The sequence below is a fragment of the Rosa chinensis genome, chromosome 2 (assembly GCF_002994745.2).
Source record: "Rosa chinensis cultivar Old Blush chromosome 2, RchiOBHm-V2, whole genome shotgun sequence".
NCBI classification, from domain to species: domain Eukaryota; kingdom Viridiplantae; phylum Streptophyta; class Magnoliopsida; order Rosales; family Rosaceae; genus Rosa; species Rosa chinensis.
In genome coordinates this window covers 18737618-18762578 of record NC_037089.1, presented here as the reverse complement: position 1 = coordinate 18762578, position 24961 = coordinate 18737618, and the positions used below count along the sequence as shown (strand labels likewise).

Here is a 24961-nt window from a genome sequence, read left to right as displayed (position 1 = left end):
CATCCGCTTGGGGTGATGCAATATCGCATGCAGCTATGCTAATTCGTCTACGACCTAATGCCACTCAATGTACCTATGCGTTACAGCTAGTGACTGGGTACACGTCTTTTGTACTTACGCACATTTGAGTGAGCCATTTTTGTGCCAATTGCGCCGCCACAGCGCTCTATGATGGGTCCTTACAGACGAATGGGCAACTACGTTGGATTTGAGACTCCAACAATCGTCCGCCACTTAATGCCCTTGCAAGGCGATCTCTTTACCGCTAGATTAGCGGGTTGTCACTTTGATGAGACAGTCTTCCCGTCGTTCGGGGGAGATAAGAACACAGATGTTCAACAGGAACGACAGGAATTGTCGTGGCCTGTCCCCACTATGTCTCATCTCGATCCCTGTTAAAGTGACGAGATCACACAAATATGCTGCAAACAAACCTGCAAGGAAGGACGTCCCTACGAAAGGACGTAGCGCCACCGCACACGGAGGTGGGTATGGCGCCAACGCCAAAGAGAGTGGCACTCTGGCGTTACAGGCCATGGCCCCAGCTAGGATGCGTGGGAGGCCCGTGGGTTCGAAGGATACATTGGCACAAACCAATCCTTGAATCATCGACACTCAAAATCCGTCTCATGAGAATCTTCCGGGTTACGGTTATCGTTGGGGGACGCCTCAACGTTAGAACCTATTCCTGAGAATATAGAGCTCTATGAAACTTACACTAGTATACATGAGACGTGGGATAGAAACTCCATCAGAATTGATGATGTAGTTGCGTATTTTGTTGCGCATGAGTCTTTGAGTTAGATGATATCGAACCACGCTCCGTTGATGAATGAATGCCAACGTAGAGAAATTTGGCCTAAATGGAAAGATGCGATCCTGGATAAGATGGATTCTCTAACGAAGAGGAAGGTTTTCGAGCTAGAGATGCCAACACCTCCTAATATAAAACCTGTTGACTAATGGGGTCTTCGTTAGAAAGCGTAGTGAGAAAAAGAGATGGTAATCTCGCCTTATGGCGCAAGGCTTCTCACAAAACGCCCTGGAATCGACTACGATGAGACATATTCTCTCGTAATGGATGTCACTGCACTCCACTACCTTGTCAGTTTGGTAGTTTCCGAATAACTAAACATGCAGCTTACAAATATGGTCACTACGTATCTCTATAGGGATCTAGATACGGAATATACATGAAGGTTCATGGTGAACTTCATTTATCCAAGTCAAGTGGCTCTAGACCACGGAGCGCGTTTACAAAGAGGTTGAAACGCTCACTAAAGTGACTACTTGATTGGGAAGGGATATGCCCACGCGTTTCTATGAAAAGTTTTGGATTCTATTGCGGTTCATGTTGGACATGATCTTCATTAGAAGCCCTTAAAGAGTTAAGGGAAACCGCTGAACACTTGAAATCCGAGTATGAGATGAAGGATTTTGGGAGAACACGATTATGTCTCGGTTTGGAACTTGAGCATCGTATCGATAGATGCTTAGGCATTTTGACAAGGTCAAGCCTTCAAGCACCCCCATGATCGTCCGTAGTCTTGATCCTGAAAAGGATCCTCTTCGTTCGAAGGATGATGACGAAGATGCGCTAGGGGCAGAAATGCCCTAGTTAAGTACAATAGGCGCATTATTGTACTTAGCTCAATGCACAAGACCGGACATCTCATTTACCATGAACTTGTTAGCTAGATATAGCTCTGCGCCAACGCGACGCCATTGGATTGGTGTAAAAGATATCTTTCGATACTTGAGATGTATGAATGATATGGGCTTGTTCTATCCCTACAAAGAGATGATGGATTCGGACCCATCACACACCAGAAACGCCGCCAACGCTGGCCTGCGTTCTCTATCCCCATCCCAAAACGACATGTGTTTTGGAAGGTTTTGCTGATGTTGGGTATCTCTCTGACCCACACAATGGTCATTCCCAATCCGGTTAAGTGTTCACCATGGGAAAAGACCGTGACATCTTGGAGGTCTACATAATAGACCCTAGTCGCTATATCTTCGAACAATGCAGAGATCATTGCTCTTCACGAAGTGGTTCGTGAATGTATATGGATTGGATCCATAATTACGCATGTTCGAACAATTGTGGTTTGAAGTCTACCACAGATGAGCCTACGAGCATTTAGGATAATGCTACTTGTTTTGAACAAATGAGGCAAGACTACATCAAAAGCTACAACACCAAGCATGATCAGCAACAACAGACACTCCTCGAGATCAAAGTGAACTAGGTTCAATCGGAGGACAGTGAGGCAGACTTGTTTACTAAGTCATTGCCCAATTCCACGTTCGAGAAACATGTGGCAAGAATTGGCTTGCGGAAATTATCTGAACTCCCATGATCGTAGTCATCAGGGGGAGGTGCAGACATCAGGGGGAGATGTTTACATGTTCGTCTCGAATCGTGAAGGGTGTGTTGTGCTCTTTTTCCCCTTCGACCGAGGTTATTTTTGTCTCACTGGGTTTTTGTTACTCGGCAAGGTTTTTAACGAGGCAACGAGAGAAGCACCGCGTTTGGGCAACACAAGGGGGAGTGTTGAAGGAAAACCTAATTTGTGTTTAGCCCAAACTCTAGGTTACTTGACCTAGTGGTAATAGGATTTAATTAGAATGATCTAGAATCCTAATCAATGTAGAATTACTTTTCTTGTATGATTGAGATTCTATGCATTGTAATCCTCTATATAAAGAGGCCCCTATTATCAATAAGAATACACAGCGAATTTCTCTCAATTTCAGTTTCTCTACAACAATATGCACGTTATTAATTTCTTCAAAAATATTTGATGATGAGGTCCCAATGTTATTAATTTCTTAAAAAATAATCAGCACTATGACCCATGAGGGAATATCTGAAGGTCCTCTAAAAAATTAAACATGCATCCTGTCAATCTACTAGCAGCTTGTATATAATCGACCTTAATGTTAACGATCACAAACAGTACCAGAATAAATTAGCATTGGCATGCATCATGAAGAGTTCTTACCCCAACAACAACAAAAAAAAAATCATCAAGATAATTAAACGAAAGAAGTTCTTTCGTTTGTTACAAAAATTAATTGAAGGAAGAATTCCAAGAAAATTACTAAGGAACGGTAGTTTTATTTAAGGAACAATTCTTAGGTTCACCCCTGGGGTGAATGAGTATGTTCACCATCTCTTGCGATTAATGCATAATAATTTTATAATTTTCTAATCTAACCATTCATGTTGTATAATGTAATACAAAGATTAGCTCTGTAAAAAATCAATCAAATTGAAGACTTTTTAGTTATTAAATTCTATAAAATATATGGACGGTTTATCATAATAGTAGTAAGTGTTGTTAGAACCATCCATTTGTTTGATTCAATTAGATAATTAAACGATATCCAATTCGATTTATTTTTTACAGAGATGATCTTTAAAGGATGATTTAGGATATAGACCGTTAGATTATAAATTTATTAAGTAAAAATATGTTAATCGACAACGGGGGTGAATATGCTCGTTCACCCTAGCGGTGAACCTAAAAATTGTTCTTTAAGCATATGTGTGTAGATATCATTTGATCCGTCAACCTCACATGCCCTAGCTAGCTTGTTGAATTCAGACTTACATAGCTCCATCAACGAAATCTAGTTGCAGGGATACGGCTCATTCTGCGCCGGCGTTGCAAAGTCACCTCATATATATCCACCATAACAGTAACAGGAAGCTCATGATGATCTCTGGGGCACGCCTGATTCACTTTTCCAAGAATTGTTTCCTGCTCATCTTCGGGGACATTCATGTCGTTGAGTACCTCAATCACCAGCATTGAACACAAATTGGTATCTGCACGGGGTACTCTTATGAGTTTCTTAGCTTCGAGTTCAGTTGTTATTTCTTCATGAATAACTCCAGCATCAGCATCGTCTGAAATTAGCGTGCTTTCGATTGATTTGTACAACCTAACTAGGATTGGAAGCACATCGACGTGCTCATTGCTAAGGTGGGACAAGTTCATATACATGGGTGCAATCTCATGTGCCAGAATATCGCTACGATAGTAGTGTCTCTCCATAATTGATGTCATGCTTGAAGAACTAAAGAGTTAGGGAGAAAGGACTCGAGCGTTAGGGCATAGTATATAATGCCTTAAGGATATTTATGTATATAATACCTTGCTAGTTCTAGATAGTGTAGGAGAAAGATTAGGGTAAATCCTTATCAAGATGCATTTATTTTCTTCTTTGGAGTGATCTTCAAGATATTTACTTTCCCTTTGTTTCTTTTCACTTACATTGTAAATACCTAATTGCAAATTCATGGCAATCTGAAGCATATCGAGTGAAATCGGGAAAAGCCCAAGAAGGGTTGCCTCGTTTGACAAACATATATACTTGCCCCGGCTACATCATCATTCATCGGAGACGGAATTCTTTTACTCAGTTGGCTATGTACGATGTATTCTCTATCCCTTTTATCTGAGTTGCCGATGTCTGCTGTAAGCCTGTAACGTTTTATTTCTCTTTACTGCATTGAGGAAATTCTACGGTACTGCATTGGCTTTAGTTTGTTCTTCCCGATAAGATGCTTTTAAAACTGATTTTTCCTGCACTTTGTTTGTTTTTTTTAATTAGTGTTTTAAGAAACTCTTTGTATTAAGTGAGTGAATTTCCATAATTTCTATGGGGATTTCAATTCTCTGCTCAAGAAGTTATGCTTTGACATCGAGTTCCTGCAAGGAGAAATTAAGTTGAAGTGAGAAATATGCTGGGAGGCGGTCAAAACTAAAATCGCCTGTTTCATGTTGTGCCCAAGAGACAAAAGATATTGCTGCAGAGTTGAGATAAGTACCCGTGTTTGGTTCTCCGGCTAGCAGAGTTATGTCCGGGATCTCCTTTTGATTTCTTAGCTGCTTGACCCGAGGTTTGAGCTTCAGCGTTTCTCTTTGGATGTTTCTCCCTAACCCCCTCAGACGTACGTGATCGATGCCTGCATTGCCTTCGGCTTTCTTCGCCTTGGACTTCTTCCCCAGAGACACCGTATATTCATCATAAATATCCTTTAATTCATTGCTATTGGCAACAATTGGATTATTCCCTATATTCTGAAAGGGAATTACCCAACTTCTATGCTTTGTCATGAAGAGGGTTAATAAATAACCCATTCTAGAGCTCGAAACTTCTCCGGAATAGAATAAAACGCGTTAATCAAATCGACACAAACCACATCCACTTTGTTTAGAGCGTCTTCATTTTTCTCATGTCTCTCCAATCGATTGAAACTGGGAACTGGTCGTTAGGGTCCTCCCATCTGCCAGACACGATAACCACATCAAGGCTCCAATCTCTGTCCGATTTAACGGCCTCCACGAATGGGTGAAGAGTCCATTTTCCAGTAGCATGAAAGGGCAAGTATTGTAGAAGAGTGGTTTGACAAGTTACACGAAATAAGGCTCTGAATTCATTAAGTCCCATGCCAATATTGTACCAATTGTTCCAATCTCTCGAAGGCTAGAACAAGCCTATAGCTCTCTGGAGTCCACTGGCATGGTGCTTAATTGTAGAAGGATAAATATTCACGCTGAAAATCAAAGAATGGAAAGGTAATACCCACTGAAAAGTAGAATGGGTGGAATTTGAAAGCTCTGGCAGGTGTAGTAACATCCTTTCTAGCGTTTTGAGCCTGGGTTTTATATATTCTGAGAGTTTCTCATTAGTAGTCACGCGGGCCAGTGCACGCACATGATTGTTGGGCAATATATTCTGGGTTCCCAGTGTCTTGTTCATTCTGGGGAGTGTTGAAGAGAGCAGGGTTTAAACAGAGCTGTGTTTGTGAAATTGTCGAAAATTGAGAAGTTGACGCAGGAGAATTGCGATGTGGCAGGCTTTGTTGTGGTTGGAATGGTGATTCCATGGGGGATGGATTTTGAGTCAATCGTGAAGCAGCCGAGGATAATCCAAGTTCTGCGCCAAAGACGACGGTGCTCTTGTTCTGCATGTTTGGCGTTGTGCTCGACGTCGGCTGTGAAGCAGACTCAGGGTCTCTTTGATTTTGTGAGGGAGGCGCTGAAATCTTGAGTAGTTGATTGAGGGTTTAATTCAGTGATTAAAGACGACAGTGTGAGTTTAGTTCAAGAATCAAGATGAGTTTGGAGGACTCTGAGTTTGAGTGTTAAAGGACCAGTAACGTTTTGGTATATGTAGATATGGCTGAGAAATTACCTACGGAGGCTTTTGAATTGCACCACTTTAGTATCATTGATACCGTTGATGATTAATGGCACCTTTCTTTGTTTGGGAATTGCCAGCAATTGGGACTGAAGAGCTTGGTTGATGGAAAAGAGAGTTTTTGTCTGGTCGATCAACATTATGATGTCATTTAATAGTCATATGTAGAAAGTCCATGTATACTTTGTCCGTGAAGTACACTGGAACAATACAAGGCATAATTGATCACTACACCCAATCCTACATATGAGCCTGCCGGCGGGAGCGGGGCTATTGTTTCCGGATATGATAATATTACTCCGAGATATCAGCATTGTCTCTAGAGACAACTAAAGAGGTTCTAAGAGAGTCGGAGCGATGATAGTTATAAATTTGTTCATCCGTAATGACTCATGTCCAATATGAGACTGAGATACGAAACACAAATATGAACGGTAGGGCCATGCCAACATGGAATTGGGCTTGTGGTGCCCCATCATGCTGGCCTAATGTGAGAAAGCTCCTGGAAGCCTTTCTCTGTAAGAGATAGGTAAACGGTTGACATCCAAGAATTTAATGTCAATCTGGCACAACGATTCCTACCTTGCAAGGGCCTTGGTGACACCTTATATAAATCAAGCTTCATGCCATGAGGAGGTAAGTTGTTCAGACCGGTCTAACTTATGTTGGGGAACAATCATATATATGATGTTTAATCATAACAAAAATTTCAATAAACTTCGTAAAAAATAGATCAATCATCAATGAATAAATATTGTTCGCAAACAACTATATATGTATGACAAGGATTGTAAGTAATGCTTCGATCTTCAAAAAACAAAAGTAGATTGTAGACAAGTGAATGTACGATAAGAATTACAAGTATGAGTGCAATCCTTAAAAAATAAAAACAATATAAGAAAAGGAAATTTTTGACTTGATTTTCCAATGGAGGCTTGCAAAAAGCAATGGACTAAAGACATATTTCGCCTTTGCTTTTATGCTTGCAATTCGGTGGGCGTCCATCTTCTAGAATACGACAATTGATGATATAAAATTAAAGCACTTGTTGACTGGCATGATGTATACATGTATTAATTTGATTGGATGGGAGTTGCTGCATGGGCTGCAGCTGGGAGTTGCTGCATGGGCTGCAGCCCGGTTAGACTTTAACTATGCTCCGTCCTTGTTTCGTCCGAATTACTAAAGTGAAAATGGAGCAAGAAGCATGCACCGCATGTTAACTTATATATATCATCTTCTTGATAACCACGACCGGACAGAAAGGCCGGCTGACGTTCTGACGATCAATCACATTTCACTTGTTTTATTTTAGTAATTGACTTAACATGAAACCTAATCCATCGTTATAGATTTCAAAATTAATTTCCTTGGCCCAGCTTGTAGTTAATTGGATTACATCTTCTTCTCTTCCAATCTCTCTTCACCACATTATAATCAAGTGAGAAACAGTCGTTCATGACCTGAATGGTGATTCTCCAGATTGGTCGGTAGAGTTAGGGTACGGTCTTTTATTAATTACAGAAGTGAGAACATTTTTCTACTTCTTTCATTTAGTTAATTATTTATACTCATATTCATAGGAATGTTACTAGGCAACTCTTTTAATTATTAGTTAGAACGTGCTAGCTTATGTTACATTTCAAGTATGGTTGAGGATGGTTACAATAGCTATCTAAAATAGTTATCTGATGTAAATATCTCATATGATGATATGCTCAATCTAGTACAATTTCTTTTTAAAAAAAAAAAAATCAAAACACTCAAAATATTTCTTATTTTGTTGGTTTCTGTCCATTTCTACCATTTTTTCATCTTCATAATAAGTACCTACCTTTGCTTGCAACAAACTAGTTTTCTACCTTCACAATCAATTTTTTTTTTATTTGTGTCATTTTATGTCAATGAGTCTAAGAACTAATTAGTAGTAAATTTCCACGTTGAAATGCATTATGGTAGAAGTTCTACATAATCGACATAATTAAGCGTTTAACCTTTTGTTTAGTATATATATATATATTTTTTTTATCGATCTTTTGTTTAGTATATACGTCAGACTGTTGCACACAAAAATAGAATGACTCTTTAAAATATGAGAGCCAATAAAGATAATCGTCTCAGACATTCGTTCATTATATAGTTAAGCATCAATAATTAATTCATTCTTCTTTTAATTTTTCTTTTTGGCAACAGTAATAAGTTCGCAGAGCTCCTAAGAACAGAAACTATATGCATCAGAGAGCTCCATGCAGGTATCACCACTAACTACACAAATCACGAACTGCTTTCTACGGTAAACCAACGAAACAAAAACGTCGTAGTTAATTTAACATTATACTTCAATACATCATCATTAGCATTTGTAATTATTTTACAAGATTGTTTGTGTTTGGTTCCCGGAATATGGCTAAGTGAAATTATTGCTGTACAGTTTTATAATTCTTTGACACTTTAGTCTTATAATACAGCCCGTGATATATAATAGAACGGAGAACCAATAATTTGCATTGACAGAGGGTCGTGACAGTACTACTTAATCTAGATGAGGAATAATTAACATGAAAACCATGACATGCCCACGTCTCAAGAAGAATCTTCATCATCTAATCCCCTATACAACTACACGAAACTAAAGTAAGCAAACATATTTATATATATTCACATGTGCTACTTTCTAGTATGCATAATAACTTTGAGGAAAAAGTTAGCTAGAGTAGAAATTAGGAAACAAAAGGAGAAGAGATGATGATCGTGTAGAAAAATTTGCATCTTAATTAGCACATTTAACTTTTGTCTTCACCAAAGACATAAACATTTGTGTATGATGTGTTTCTTTGGCGTCTTTAGTCAACACTCATAGAGTATATGTGTCTGTTTCTATACATAATCGGTGTTGTTATTGACACAACTTAAATGGTATTTACACAGCTTTACATGTATTTTAAGAAATAATTTTTCTAAACAATGATTGGGTATGTCGGATAATTTATATAATAAAAATGAATTAAAAAAAAAAGTGTGTCATAACAACACCCTACATAATTTGTCTTCACCATCTCTGCATCCCCTACTTGCACCCTTGATCTATAAGCTTCAAGAAAAATTTGGTGTAGAAAGGTAATTCATTAGAAGTTCAAGGGTACATTAATATAAGGCTGCAAAAATGTCACGCCCTGAATTTTGAATAAAAAAAATTTAAATTCGAAACGTGATAATTTAACAACTCGCTCAAAATACTTATAAATTTTTTTCATTTAATCCCAGCAACAAATCACACCGAGTCCACAAATGTCAATACAATTAATATGATTTTGTCACTGTGGTGACATGTTTTATCCTTAAGAGGTAAGGATGTTGAGTTTTGAAAAGAAACATTTTGTGATTATTTTACTTGATCATGAAAGGGTAATTTTATGGGCTCGGTGTGTTTTGTTGCTTAGATTAAATGAAAAAAATTATAATTATTTTAGGCGAGTTGTTGAGTTATCAGGTTTCAAATTTAAATTTCTTTATTCGAAATTCAGGGCGTAACAAAAAATAAGTGCTTTAGCTTCCTTTTTTTTTTTAATCAAGCCCCAAGGGCGAAATAGTTTATTCAACACAAGCCAGAATAGGCCGTTACATACTCTACCGCTGTCATTTAAGGACATAAACAGACAAGGAGGTAGTGGTAGTACCCACAATGGTACGTAGCAATAGACCTACTCATTATACATTTCAGATTGTAGAGATAGCGGAGATCCTCCATTGGTACTACGCCGAAGGCGCTAGAGATCTAGGTTCCTAATACAAGGAAATTATTGAATTTAGACAAACTAAAAACATAGGATTGGGCCAAGAGCCTAAACCCTAGCCCAAATTAGAAGCTACTGGACTAAGGTAAACCCTAGCCCAAAAACTCAAAGCCCATGTAGAGGACAGCCATCAAAAACAAGGTCCGCCAAAGGCCCAATCAGCTTGATCTGGACCAATCCACCTGCACCAGCCTCCCCATCGTACAAACCAGCCAAGCCACTCTCCGTCCGCAGTATGCCGCCGCAACCCACACCGCCTCAATCCCCGCCCCACGATCACACCGTACCGCTTGCGACTCAAAACCACACTGGCCATGCCGCCTCAACCACGCCACCCAACCTCAAACCAGGCCCCACACCTCACACCGTGCTTTAGCTTCCTTAAAATCTTGTCAAAAGAAATTAAATCTCATTAAAAATATCTTCAGAGTGCAATGTTAAAGAAGGATAGAGCACCAAAAACGAATATGTTCCTACAATCTATTGAATAAAGTTATGGGTGGGTCTATTCAGACCTCCCAATTTACTATTTGGACCTCTCTTCATTTTTTTTGCCACTAAACTTCCTGATTTACCCCTAGTTTTATCTATTTACACCTCTGTTATATATGCGATGTTCCAATAATAAAGGAAAAGAAAAATTTGCACCTCCAAACTCCAGTTAGTTTTCATGATCAACTGGGAGCACACCCAAAAAAAAAAAACAAAAAATTTTCTTTTAAGATTAAGGATTTCTCTGTTTTTGGTAATTACTATCAAATAATTTGAACCCTCAATTTCAAACCCCATTTTGTGTTCTTCTTCAAACAATTTGGCATTACTTGATGCAGTTGAAGTTGGATTTCCATTTGAACAATTTAAAGAACCTTATAATTCTTGATAGCCCAGCTAGGTTTGATGAATCTTGGTCAATCCTTTTTGGGTTGAGAGAAAAGCAAGTGAAAGTAAGTCTTGACCCTGTTTTTGTTTTTTGATTTCAAAGACATATTGACGTTGAAATTGCATAAATTTAAATTCAAAGATTTCAAATATCATCCAATATATAATTTATAGAATCTAATAATAAACTTGAGATGAAGCAATGAAGATGTCTCAAACTCCAGGAGCCAGTGACAACCAATTAGGAGATGGGTATGAGAAGAGAGAGAGGGAATGAGAAGAAAGACATGAAGGAATAGTGAGGAAGAGGGAAAGGAAAATAGAGAGAGGATTACAATAGAGAGTTGGAGAGAAAGAGAGATGTCTACTGCTTAGATCATATCATACATGTTTTTCTTTTTCTGTTTTCCAGTTTTTTGATCAAAACGTGTTTCTTCCTCTTCTTAATCTTTGATTAGATGGTGATTTCAAATAAATAAGATGCAGTAGTTAGTTCAAAGTTTGAATTTTAACTTTCTAAATTTTGTGGATAGGGATATAATTGGAGAGAGAACTGTAAGATGTAAGAGAGGAGTTGCAGATCCACGATGTAGATGCAGTTTTTTATTTTATTTTTTTAATATATATTTGTAGAGGGGTAAAATTGGTTTTTAAATTGTGCAAAAAATGAAAGAGGTCCAAATAGCAAATTGGGAGGTTTGAATAGAACCACCCTAAAGTTATAATCCTATATAATCAATTAAATTGAAAACGGAAAACCATTCCGTGATAGAATGTCGTAGAAGCTGGTGCATATATATTTGCAATAGTCATCACTAAATTTTGAAACGTGATTATAATTTTTATTTAGAAGACAGAACCTCATGGAAAATCATTAATACTATTTGAAATGACTATTCTTATTTAAGAGAAATACAAACTAGAGTTAGGATTGGCTTGACATAACCATCACATGTGGTCGAGTTGGTAAGAACATCTAGGTGTGGAAGCTCCACACTTGAGTTCAAATCTCGCCGACGCTTATTGGAGTTATATCCCAATATATTCTTGGTGGTCAGAGAGAGGAAGCGTTTTGACATGACCCTCCAGCACAGATTAGTTTATGGGCCTAGAAAACTTTTGATGAACTGTGTGATCTCGATAAAAAAAAGAATTGGTTTGACATGACGAAGTTGGTTAAGAATCCACTCGACAATGACATGACAACCATTCATTTTAAATGTCAAATCTTGAAATTTGGGACACACTCTTGAGTATTAAATATGCTAACACGATTACGATTACGATTACGATTATGATTACGATTGTTGACTAGCAGAGAACCATGCAAAAATTTCATCATTAATCCAAGACTTTGATACCAGTCTATTAAATAACATGTCTTAAGAAAATAAATTAACAATGTATATCATCCTTATAAACAAATTGTGTCAAAATGTTATACTCGCCTCACTGTCCGGTAATGATCGATCGATCAAAACACATATACACCAAATTATAGTAGTGTTAAAAACTTTTCACCCCCATGTGAAACTGTCAATCACCCTAGATTGTTCGTTATTCAATACTTCTCAATGGAGAGAAGTTTAGGGTTTATAGCTAGTTAGCTACCAATCAATGAATCAATTGCTAGCTGATTAATGGTTTTTGAAAAATCAAAACCTACCTCCGGCATGGAATCAAGTGGAAGTCGTGGGTCCGATCGAGGAGGGACCAAAGAAACAGCGCAAGGGGCCTTGTGGCTGATCACTCTTCAAGTCTGCAGGCTTTTTCGGTTAGCAAACCCAATGGACCCACCGCCCCATACGGCTGCTCCTCCGAGCACCGGCAACGCGTGCTTCCATGTCCACTCACCCACCCACCCAGACCCACCTTCTCTCTCTCTCTCTCTCTCTCGGATATTAAATAATTCCACATTTCCACGATGGATCACGAGATGACAACAAAAAACTATGTACGAGTATAAAATACCTAGAGCTGGAGATCGATGATCACGAATTCACGAAACTCCACACAAGTTAACTACCAACTAAACACAACTACAGCAGCAGCAGCAGCAGCAGCAGCCTAACAAGAACAAGAAGCATGCACTGCATATATATATATATATATATATATATATATCATCTTCTTGATAACCACGACTGGACAGAAAGGCCGGCTGACGTACTGAACGATCAATCTCCTAGCACATGTTTTATTCTAGTAATTAACTTAACATGAAACCTAATCCATCCATTCATTTCTAGATTTCAAAATTAATTTCCATGGCGTAGCTAGCTAACTTGTATAGTTAATTTGAGGGTTAGATCTTCTTCTCTTCCATTCTGTCTCCTCACCACATTTAAGGCTTAATTAAGCAAGTGAGAAACTCACTCCACCTAAAACAGGGAAAGCATTTTATCTATATGACTATACATATCCATTAGCTTTGCACTTATACAGTTATATGTGGCTAAAATAATCACTGGTTAGGTCTTGCTTATAATTGGATAAAATATTTAGATCCAATAACCTTGAAGTTAATGTATTGCTAGTTTAGATTGTCAATCTGACTCAGTATTTTAAGAATTATACCTTAAGCGTCTTTTAAACGCAATGTGAAGTGAAATGCTGTTAAAATATTCAGAGACATCATTTTGAAGTTTATGTTACCAAAAGCGTACATTAAGACTGATTTTGTAGCTGGTGCTTGTTGTCACTGTGATAATGTGACTTCTCCTTATATGGTGGAGGCTTTGGCTAGTCGTTTGGCTTGCAAGATAGCTTAATTTAGAGTTTTATTTGTGACCTATTACTTTGATACTGATGGCTTACAGTTGGTCCAGTCTATTCAAGCAGAGGGTGAGGATACTTCGGTGATTGGGAGAGTTATTGGTGATATCTCTTTGGCTTTAACCTCTTTGGCGGGTTCTTTCTTTTTGTCATGTTTATAGGGAATCTAATAAGATTGCTCATAGGCTAGCTAATAGTGCTCTTATTTCGGGTTTGCAAGTTTCTTGGAGTGGGGATGTTCCTCCGACACTTGATTGAAATCCTTTGTAACAATTAGTTTTCATTAATAAAATTTGTCGTCTTTCCTTTCAAAGAAAAAAAAATTACATTGAGGGTGAGGAAAGACAAATAGCTGAATGCATGACCTCCCATCTCCTCCAACTTTTTTCATGTTTGTCAATGTATCACTTAACTATTTAATTTCGATAAATGGAATCCTATCTTTTCAAATTCTGCCGATTCACCTAATTTTAGTTTTGTTAGTTTTACTTTACTACTTAACTGTTTTTTGTTTAGACTTATTGGTCGGGAGTGTTATAGTTTCCCGCTCCGGATCTTCATTTTTCTTTCTTGAGGAGGTCCCTATTAATTCGTTACATTTTTACATACTATTAACAAACTTTATTAGAGATATAGTTGGATTCTCCCAACTATTTTTCTGTTTATTATTGTGAAACGAGCATTTTGAAAGAATATTAACAACTCATCACAACCCACCATGATCTAACATTACAATGTACGCATACAAAGAATGCGTGATTTCTTAAACTTTACTTCTTCAATTGAAATAAAGAAATGAGAAAATCTAGGATAACACTAAAGAGAGAAAATCCCAATTGATCCTCTGTATGTGTAATTGGATTTTTAGATCCTCTGGAATCTGGACAGTCTAGGCTTGTTTGATGCTGTTTCAAAGGTACCCACTTATTGTAACGTCCTGATCTATTTGTCGGCGGGCCAGGCCTTGCCACTATATCTATCATTTTATATTTTTTTTGGCAAAGAGCTAATTTTCATATAATTACTTAATTAGCATGCCTCGTATGTACTGTTGTACAAATTATAGAAATCAATATCTAAAACCAAGACAACTGTTGTTAGGGATATATAATTCTTGGGTGCATGTGATTCACTAGGCTGTTATTCTAATCATTGTCTTGAGTTGAGCAATGTACCTTGTGATCATCCTTAACAATTATACACTAATGCATACAGTTAAAATATAATCTTAATTAAGTTTCTTTAGTGCTTTAAATATATTGGCTTTGCTGGACTTGTCTGAGCTAGGCACCTCTTTCACAAACCTTGAATCACATTGGCTTAGAGCACTGGGATTTCAGAGTTGGTTTGGCATGCTCCAAACCCCCAAGTCAAACAGAAACAACATCAACAAACACTTTGGTTTCTGTGTGAAAGAGAGATTCTTAAATTCTTCCAAGTTATATTATTTTATATCTATGATGTGTTGCTTGCAGTATATACTGATGGGGAATGTGAAGGCAAGCTAGATCATATTCCATCAAACAAAGCGCGCTGTTGCCTATACTTGAAACACTACTTTCCTTTTTCTCTTTTTGGGTTTTTGCTTCTTCTTCTTCTCCTCCTCCTTCTTATTCAAAAGGAACACAAGCTGTAATCTTCTCAACAGCTCTGAAGACTTTGAATCTCTTACTTCAGGTCAGAAATTCAAACTTGAATGTTCTCTTTATTTGTGACTTCATTGTTTAAATTCTACTTGTGTGTGTGCTGTCTTGATTTTCAAGTTGAAGTCTTAGATATGCAAAATCATGCATTTCATTTGGGTTTTGAAAGTTTTGGAATTTGATTAGTTCTGAGATTTGGGTTTTGATCTATAAGCCTGTTTTTCGAAAGGTTTCAGTTTGCAGTTCTTTAATGACTACAGGAAATCTGTGTGTTAAAATTCTCAGATTTTGAAACCAGTATCTGCTATATCTATGCAGATAAGGCAATGACATGACAAGACAGTAATATTGTAGTTCTTTTCTTAATGAGAATGTGAGCTTACTTTGACAACAAAGGAAGGGACTATTTTTCTTCCAAGTTGACAATTAAGCTGCACAAATAAGACAAATTGACCTATACTGGAAATTGTGATCTCAATGTATGAGAAAAGGCTGTATAATAGTAAGGCCAGGTTTAGAAATGTGGTTTCCAAATAATTATCAATCAATATATTTCTAACTGTACATGACACCATCTCCGGAAAGTAGGGGAATACAATCAGAAAAGAATGTTCAATTACTTGTTAAAATATTATCTTGGGGGGAAAGAAACAAAATGAATGTCCAAAGTGGGTAGCGAGATGTAAGCAAGATCATGAGGACCTGAACAATACTACTAAGAATTAGCCACATATTATAGGGTAGTACTGTACTGGAAGATATTTTGTATAAGACATTATTACTGTGGTCCAGAACTGTTAGAAGCAGACAAGCTATCTGCTAAAAGGCAGTTTTCCATGATCATCCATTTGTAATGATCTGTTTCAAACTCATTAATTATGCCAGTATATATTACTCTCCGTCTCTCTTTGCTTCTAGGCAAGAATATAAACCAAAAACAATATTGATGGTAAGCTGTCTTAAGCTTTTCCTACTTTTCTTCATTTGGCAGCTGATAGACCATTGTCAGATAGAGTTCAGGTAGTACAGCAAGCCAAGTTAATTAAGCTTCAATGGAGAAGCTTCTTAATCCATATGATAAGGAGTGCATGAGAATGGCCATTTTAAAGCACGAAGAAACATTCAAGGAGCAGGTAATACATAATTCTCACTAGCTTTTCTACTGTTCATCTTCTTCTTTTTTCACTGTATATGTACAGTGGTTAATGAATATTGATTTTCTGTAGCATTCATGGTGTTGCAGGTATATGAACTTCATAGGCTATACCATATCCAGAAGTTATTGATGAACAGTTCAATAGGTAAAAGCAGGCCTAAAGGAAACAAGAGAGAGAGTTGGGATTTACAGAATGAAATCAGTTTCAGTCACCAACTGAATTATGAGCTGCAAAGAAAGCTAGATTTAGAACAGCCTGCAGAAGCAGCAGCAGCAGAAGAGTTGGAGGTCATAGATGAGAGTGAGATTGAGTTGACTCTGGGACCCACAAGATACAACAAAAGCAGAAGGAAGAAATCAGAAGCACAACTAACTTCAGATTCAGGGCCAAGTTTCTCTTCTTCTTCTACTGGATCAAGCCATGTGAACAGGACAGGTTCAAGGACTCATTATCAGAGGAGGAGTAAAGAGCAATTGGGTGGGTGTGAAGAGCAATTGAGACAGGATGAGAGGCTCAAACTGCCTCCTTGGCTTTTCCAAGTTTTGAGCTTGAACATGACTTGATCCAAAGTATCATGATCTTATAGGTTGATATGATGTGATTTTAGACCTCTTCTTATTGACTAATTTGTGATGGATGTTGTGGATTCTAAGTTAGTGGATTTCTAGTGTGATGATGGATGAAGTTTTGTATAAAGATTAGTAATTTGTCTCCCTTGCTTTGTTCTTGTTTCTAGAGGAGCGAAAGAGGGTTTTAGATTAATAGATTAAAAGTGTGTTTTCTGAGTTATGGAAGCACATCCACTGATCCACATATGCTACACTACATTATTCTCGTGTTCTTCTAACACTAGCATTACTCAAACAATAAGTGCTTCTTACATAAGCACTTTCAAAGAAGGCCTAGATGCAATGAATATGATGCAATAAAGTTGACAAGATAAACTAATAAAAAAAGATTGAAGAGAAGAATCTCTCATGCACAAACAAGTAGCAGTGGATGTCTATCATGACTCAAAGACAATTTCAGTTGTATACCAACAAGAAGTTTCATTGTCTCTTAAGATAAGAATCTTTTCATCTCAATGTGATGTGTGCAAACAGCTTATGAAGACAAAATAAAATTGTCTTGTAGCTAAAGGCTGTCAAGTGTAAGAGAAGTTATCTCTTCATCAATATCTTGCTGTCAAAAGATAATTATCTTGTCAAACTTTTTCATTTGCTATCAAGACACGAGGAACAACACCTTTATAAAACACAAGCTCATATATTTTGCAAGAACTTTGTTAACTTTCAATTCTGGTCCTAAGCGTTTCAGCTGTCCAAATATCAACCACAACCGGCAACAATGTATATTAAGCTAGTATCATGGCTCATGAACATAGAGGGGAAGACATATAACGGTAATCTGAAGAGAAATAAAAGGTAGATAGATATGGGCGGAAAATTGTGAGTTGGTTCTTGGAGCCTGGAGGATTGAAACTCAATACCTTGTGCAAACATTGGCCCCAAAAGCTTAAGCTTTCACGTAATTGTCGAATAACTAATGTATATTAAGCTAGCACTAATTATGCAAAAATTGTTCAGGTAAGAAAGGTTCTCAGAGGAATAGTCTTAAACATACAGTTCATTTCTGCAATGCGGTTATGATTTATCCATAATGACAGCAAGCAGAGAACAAATGTAGTTTGTTCTGTTAGTAACTTTTCATGTTGTTGAGCTCAGAATCATCTATAGGAAAGTTGAAGTCTGAGGAATCTAGAGCCTGATGAAAGTCAGAAACTGATAAAGTCTGACTTATGAGTGATGTTACATCATGGATTTGAGTTATAGGTTCTAATTGACTAAAAAGTTTTATTGTGTTCAAATCAGAAGTAGAGCATGAATAGGCATTTCAACCAATTAAGGCCTCTAAGCAAACAATAATGCCACGCTAATTTATATTCCAGAAAGATCATGATTACTTTCAAAGCGTCATCATATATATTTGAAACTGAAAGCATGTGCTTCATCTTTTGGATTCCCTGATATATAATTACCTCTGCCATTATCAACAGGCTACACTGCTAGTCTGTCTCTAGAGTCGGTCTTTAACTTTATCAAAGGCCCTTTATCACAAAAGGTTTAATCATTTACATTCAGACCCCACAAACAGCTATAGACTACAGTCTGGTATTGCAGCTCCTCTGGGCCTAGAATGTATAGTTTTACATTAAGCACTGCATATGAATTACAAGCAGAAGTAACTCTTTTAATTATTTTTTTGACAGAAGGGTGCCCAAATTATTTATCTCAGGGAAACTGGATCAACAACTCATGTATTTTATCATAGTAGCACTAAATCATAAATGTGCTTACCTGTTGTCTAGAAAGAAACATCAATGAAAAATAGAGCAATCCAAGTTTTATACTCAATGCTTTGGAATTATGTAATCTTATTCGAAAACATAGAGACATTGATATATACAAGGACATTACACACGCAGAAACATGGTAAAGAACAAAGTAAATAGATTGAAGGTAAGAAAGCAACTAAGGCACTGGATCCTCATGAAGTGTGATATTGCTCAGTGACAAAGCAATGGCTTCAAGAAATTGAATGCCGCCGATCTTTGGCAGGTCTTGCACGGGCTTTGGGATTGGGAGGTGTCACTCCAAATGGAGAAAGTTTCCCAAGTCTTTTTGAAACCGAGTTGATAAATGATTTTCGAGGCAGAGGAGGCTTATCACTAGATGTTGAAATGTTTCCCATTGGACTGCTTGTTACTGTCCTCATAGTAGATGTTTCAATTTCTTTCAGCTTCATTTTCATCTTCAACAACTCTATTTTCAGCTCCTCATTTTGTCTACGCAACATGGAAAGCTCATCGGGAACATGGCGGTGGAGATCAGTGGAGTACAAGTTGTTTACTTTGGAAGGAAGTACGGATGATTCACCACCAATGAGACTACCATCCATGACATCTCGAAGGCGCTGCTGCTCGTAGTAGAGCACTTGGACAACAGTTTGAACAGGAAGCCGGTCATTCTGAGCAGCGTGAGCACAGGCCTCACGTGAAAGCTTCTGGCAATCCATCACACTACAGACTTTCTTTTTCTCCATATCACTTAGACTAGGATGTGCCTGTAAAATGTAGACAGATGTATGAACTCAATGACAATTTCAATATCCTAAAGCAGGTTAAATGAACCTTTAACAACAGGATAACAAGGTTCAACAAAGCTGTTTTATGAGACGAAATTTCCCTTTCAAAAGTGACTGTTAAGAAAGTTATACACAAGAATGTGCACCTTTAGGTAGATATCAACTGCTCTGTACATCCCATCTTCGGTTATCCTTGACTGTTCTGGAATAAGTTCAGCAATGCCAATGAACTTTGAAACAGATAAGTTCCGATCAGTTGCTATTTCGGCAAGGTAGTTCTCCATTAACTTTCCAACTCGTTCCAAGTCACTTAGTGGAGGAGAAACATACTCATCGTCTGCACTGAAGCTCAAATGGTTCCTATCCGTATAATACTCTAGGTAATTCATCATAATCCTTTGCACAGTATCCACATCAAGCAATGTGTCCCCGGTAAAGGAATAAGAGGGAATCAAGAGATCATCCAAGACAGCCTGAGCCAATTGCAATCCCATTCTCTTCTCCAAATCTAGCTGACAAGCAACTGTTGTTTCTAGATTTTTTGCAGCACGAAGCAGCATAGAAAGAAAGCTAACTGACATTGTATTCTTCTCCCTTGGCAAAAGACTCACAATTGTTTCCAAGACAACTCTCTTCTCATGCTCTTGTCGTGGCTCGATTTTCTTCCTTCCCTTTCCAAATGTTTCCTATACCAGAAGAAATATCATTTAGATAGAAATTTTTTAATACTAAACTGAAAAAAGTAGTATTCTGGAGTGAGATCTCACCAAACCTCTTAGAGATTTCTGTGCATAGAGCATGAGTATTGGTCCAAGAGCGAATTGCTTAAACCCTCTTGCCATCATTGCAATCAGAACTCTTTGGAAGGTATCAATTCTAAGGACAGTTAAATCTTCAGCCCACCAATCAACAACAGGTTTCGTTTGATACACCGCTGAAGAGCTTAGACTCTCATGGCCACTATCAGTCCTACTAGACAAACAGAACTGGCTGTCTTTGCAGGTAATGTAAGCAATTGCATCAATGCATCGGCTCACTAACTTCACTTTCTCCGCAATTGGGAGGAAGCTTTCTGACATGTGCAAAACTGAAACTGCGCCTGCAAGGCTTTTAAGTGCCACTTCATTCAGGTATGCATCAGTTCTTCCCACAAGGTTTCCAACTGCATACTCCTCAGTCATGAGAAGGTACTCTGACACGCAACGAAGCATTGCAATGTTTTCTGTGCTTATCTCAAAATTTATACCATAGCAGAATTTAGCTGCAAGCTCAAATGCTTCTGCTCCTCCCGGAACATCAGGTAGTTCAATGACAGATATATCAGCATCAGTAGATTCAGACACCAGTTTCCTAATGTATCCACACTTTGAAACTAAAGGAAACTGCAATTGTGGTAGATTGTGTTAGCATCCAATTCAAGTGACTTCAATTTTTATGCAGTATATCATAAATTCTTGATTTAATAAAAAAGTAGATCAACAAAATTTGGTTAAAAACTAGCTGACATAGTTATTATGTCCATATTCACTAGATGTACTCCTAATTTGATAACTGGAAATGCAACTCAATAATTAAGTTACCTTGTGCAATGAGAAGGAAGCTTCTCCAACACGAACGCTAACATCACTGGGAATCTCCTGAGAAAAAATCCTGTAAGTTTCAAGATATCGTCAAACAATTGGAATTACAAGGGACAAATCTAAGGCATGTATATTTGATCAGATTTGTGAAAAGAAAAGACACGAAGCAAACCATTCACTGGTTCGCTTCAAGGCCGTAGAGAGAAGCTCCTTCTTCGACATATTGGCAGTGGTGGTGGGTGCAGTACTTTTCTCCCCATGATCAATATCCGCCATGGCAGTGTGTGTGAGATCTTTATCATGTTCAGTCCTCCATCATATAGTGAAAGAAAAATAATAGCAGAGAGAGAGATTGAGCTACAGTCTTACTAAACACTAGGCTCAGTAGCACGTACAGAATCCATGGTACATTTTTGTTTCTATTTGCCTCTTATTCTAACCTCGAATTATATAAGCAGCTCAACTTGCTATCTAGCTCGACCATACCATCATTCCACAATAACGAAAGGAATGGGAACTGAAGCTAGCTCAAGCTCTCAATATTGCTCTAGTGAAAGCATTATCCGTCTTCAGCCTCACAAGTAATCATCACATTTTAATCTGTTTACCGAAAATGGCCTCGAGCATTAGAATGAATTCAAATTTCAAGGGTAAGCACAGAAGGGCATTTGTGATATTATTGGCAGGGGACATGGGAGAAGAAAAATACAAAAGGTGTAGTAGATTACTGGATTATAGTGTGTGGTGTGGGAAAGTTGGGTTGAGAGGTTGAGATTGTTGCATAGTGTTATAAGTGGAGTCTAAAAACCTAAAGGTTCAATCTCCACGTGGGAAGAAAGAAACATTCCCATCCACAAAAGGGTAAACCATCTTGTTCTTACATTCTATGAGTTTTTTTCACTCCCCAATCCTAGAACCAGAGCTGAGGCTAATATTCATGCCTTCCATAATATGAATCAAGGACCACTTGCCTAACATTTTGTCTCAGTACGTTCTTTACTCGTTCTTTTGTAGGATCCAACACTGTCCAAGCTAAGCAAAGGCTTTGATTTGAGCCTCACTATCAAAGCGTGTAATTCCTGAACAAAACCATCTGAGAAACAATGGCAAGTTTTACCAATGCATCTGAGAAAAAATGACTCTGTCCCCATCATCACCTACCTATAAGGAGCTAAAACCACGAAAACCAGGAGTTTTTTTAAAATTATTTTTCATGAATTAAACAAACAAAGAGAATGACTTGACAGATTTCTCTGAAATAAATGATGCTTCAGAACTTAAAAAAACAGTAGCACCTGTAGACATCAAAGGGCTCCATGCAGAATGTGCCTTCACGTCAAGAAAAATGAAGGGCCCTTCACCATGGTGATGGATCATTAGGCAGAAACCGGTCACTTGATCTCATCACTATATGAAATAATTTTGTGACTTGTCATTCTTTGGATTAGATAAGATATGAAATAATGCGAAAATAAAGTTCTTGGTGGCCCATCAATCAGACTATGCCCAGCTGCTACCCGCTTGTATTTGTTTGGCATTCTTAGCTATCAGACTATCAATCCCTGGCCTCTAGGCTCCTACCTTTCTTGTTTTCTTTTATTTGTACTAGCCAGAAAATTTGAAATCATAATATCAGATTATCAGATAACAGTATGGTTACTACATTTTAACGGTGGAACTTCTGATGCCTTAGAAAGATAAAAGGGTATGATCTACTAACAAAAGTATTCAATTTACATACCACGGAGCCAGGAATTTGTCAGTTGTCACCACCAAGGCATTTCACCGTTGTCATACAATTTTTCTCTTTGAAATTGGTCATGTCGACATATGGTTTGGCATGGGACAGTTGGGCACATGGAGAAGAATAAAGGCTTTATTTTGCAGACTCAGCATCTCCTAGCTAGCTAGCTATTAGCTAGTAAATTTGATCATTTGAATAGATAGTACTATCTAAGGCAATAATTTTCAGATAGCTTCACGGTTTATAAGATTCCTGCTGGGTTTTGATTTGTACCTTATGAACCAACCTGTCCTCCGACTCTCTGAGCGTTATACCGTGCTGTGCCCTTACTTGATTAGTTGAATATGCTTTACACGTTTAAGCCACAATGAAAAGGAACACCATTGAGTCTGAGTAAGACCATATATAAATGACTGCCCCATCCCATGTGATGGTGTAAATGAAACCTTCAAATTCAGAAAAAGATCCGACTCAATTCACTCAATTATTGATTAGGAAAATGGATGGGATCTGATACTAACTGATGCAGTAACATAAGGGCTCACCCTAGGAGCCACCAGAAGAGTTGAACGTTGGAGTCAATGAGCTAGAATGTGATGAATGCTCTGCTTTAACTGGCAGTATACGACTCTGTCACAGACACATAAACAAATGTTTAGGCTGATCGGTTGCTATCTTCCTTCATCTTTTTTGCAAAAACAAATTCGTGAATTTGGAACTTCATGTATAAAGCCAAATGCAAATGAACAGCTAACAGAACCTTCATTGAGATATATCTTATAGGGTATTACATGAACTTCAAGAACATGGATCAAATATTCAATTTAAAAGGTGATAGTGAAGAGAGGATTAAAAAATAGATTGCCCTTCTTATATTCTGCTCACAGAAAAGAACAGAAAATAAGTGTATACATAAGTCACAGAAACCTCACATTCTCTTTACACTAATAGTTTGATTGCTGCTTCAAAAAAATAGTTTGATTGCTTGATTAATACTATCCAATCCATGTAGTCCCTTCATGTTTTGAAATATTTCTGGATTCTAAAGCTGGTAAATGACAACGGTATATATCTTACATGCAAAATTAGGGATGACAAAAGAATATAGGCCCTTGAAAAAGGGTAAGACCGGTCTTGCAAGAAAACTGAGACAAGGAACAGCTTGGCGTACATATTAATTAGTCAATGGACCTAAATCAATAAAGCAAAGCAGGCAAACTGGACTTGAAGGCTAATGCCTAACTTTCTAAATCTCGCATCGTCGGCAAGAATGTAAACTGTCAAAAGAATTCACAGCGGTGGTAAGCAAGTCTCTTTTACTCTGTCCATCCTAGACACAACTGCGTGAAAGGAAATAAAGCCATATTTCAGAGTTGAGCATCTCCCTAGCTAGCTATAGCTATCAGTAGAAGTGATAATATGTACGAAATGTACAGAGGAATTTTCTGAAGCATCACCGTGTTTAAGGCTCCCGCTGCTGGGTTTTGATTTGTACCTCACATTACCAAATTTGTCCTCTGGCAGATGAAGACGATCCATATAAAGCAAAAACCATTAATTCTGAGTGAGACCATATATAGGAGACTGCCCCATTACACATGTGGGTGTGGATGAAGTGATGAACCCTCCAAACAGAAAGAGATTTGACTCAATAAATGATCAGGAAAATGATGAATTCATGTACTAATATTGGTACAGAAACATATTGGCACCAACCGAGCATCCACCAGAAAATTTAAGTCAGTATTCATCAAGTCGTAAACTCATAATGCTGATATGACATAGGGGTCAATTCGTGGAAGATTTCTGCATAATACCTAAAGGGTTACTAAAGCCAATTGATTTCTATCAAATTTAGGTCATTGCTCCGAGCTTTTTCAGTTTTTCTCTTTAAGAGGTTGAACAACAACTATTTGATAAAAGGCCTAACAGATGACTTAAAGCATAGGTGGTGAAATATTAAGTTGATATAGCGACATATAGCCATTCAAAATTTGGTAATAATTTCCGAATTTCCTACACTATA

At 37.7% G+C, this 24961-nt stretch overlaps 2 protein-coding genes across 5 annotated transcripts; one reads left to right on the top strand and one right to left on the bottom strand.

Moving 5' to 3' along the window:
• Positions 1–14958: 14958 nt before the first annotated feature.
• Positions 14959–17280, top strand: LOC112188276. Of its 2 annotated transcripts, XM_024327366.2 has the most exons (3): positions 14959–15344; positions 16302–16443; positions 16554–17280. In XM_024327366.2, the coding sequence occupies exons 2-3, from the start codon at positions 16363–16365 to the stop codon at positions 17028–17030; spliced, it is 558 nt and encodes a 185-aa protein (XP_024183134.1). In that variant the 5' UTR covers positions 14959–15344; positions 16302–16362; the 3' UTR covers positions 17031–17280. The 2 variants fall into 2 exon arrangements, with proteins under 2 accessions (XP_024183134.1, XP_040369773.1); XM_040513839.1 differs by lacking the exon at positions 14959–15344 and having other exon boundaries at positions 15967–16443.
• Positions 17281–18848: 1568 nt separating this feature from the next.
• On the bottom strand, positions 18849–21906 carry LOC112189169 (BTB/POZ domain-containing protein SR1IP1). 3 transcript variants are annotated; one of them, XM_024328437.2, is made up of 5 exons: positions 21364–21906; positions 21192–21237; positions 20379–20993; positions 19758–20297; positions 18849–19590 (listed from the first exon to the last, which is right to left on the bottom strand). In XM_024328437.2, the coding sequence occupies exons 1-5, from the start codon at positions 21465–21467 to the stop codon at positions 19054–19056; spliced, it is 1842 nt and encodes a 613-aa protein (XP_024184205.1). In that variant the 5' UTR covers positions 21468–21906; the 3' UTR covers positions 18849–19053. The 3 variants fall into 3 exon arrangements, with proteins under 3 accessions (XP_024184205.1, XP_024184204.1, XP_024184206.1); XM_024328436.2 differs by having other exon boundaries at positions 21192–21261; positions 21364–21904; XM_024328438.2 differs by having other exon boundaries at positions 21192–21248; positions 21364–21902.
• Positions 21907–24961: the final 3055 nt, after the last annotated feature.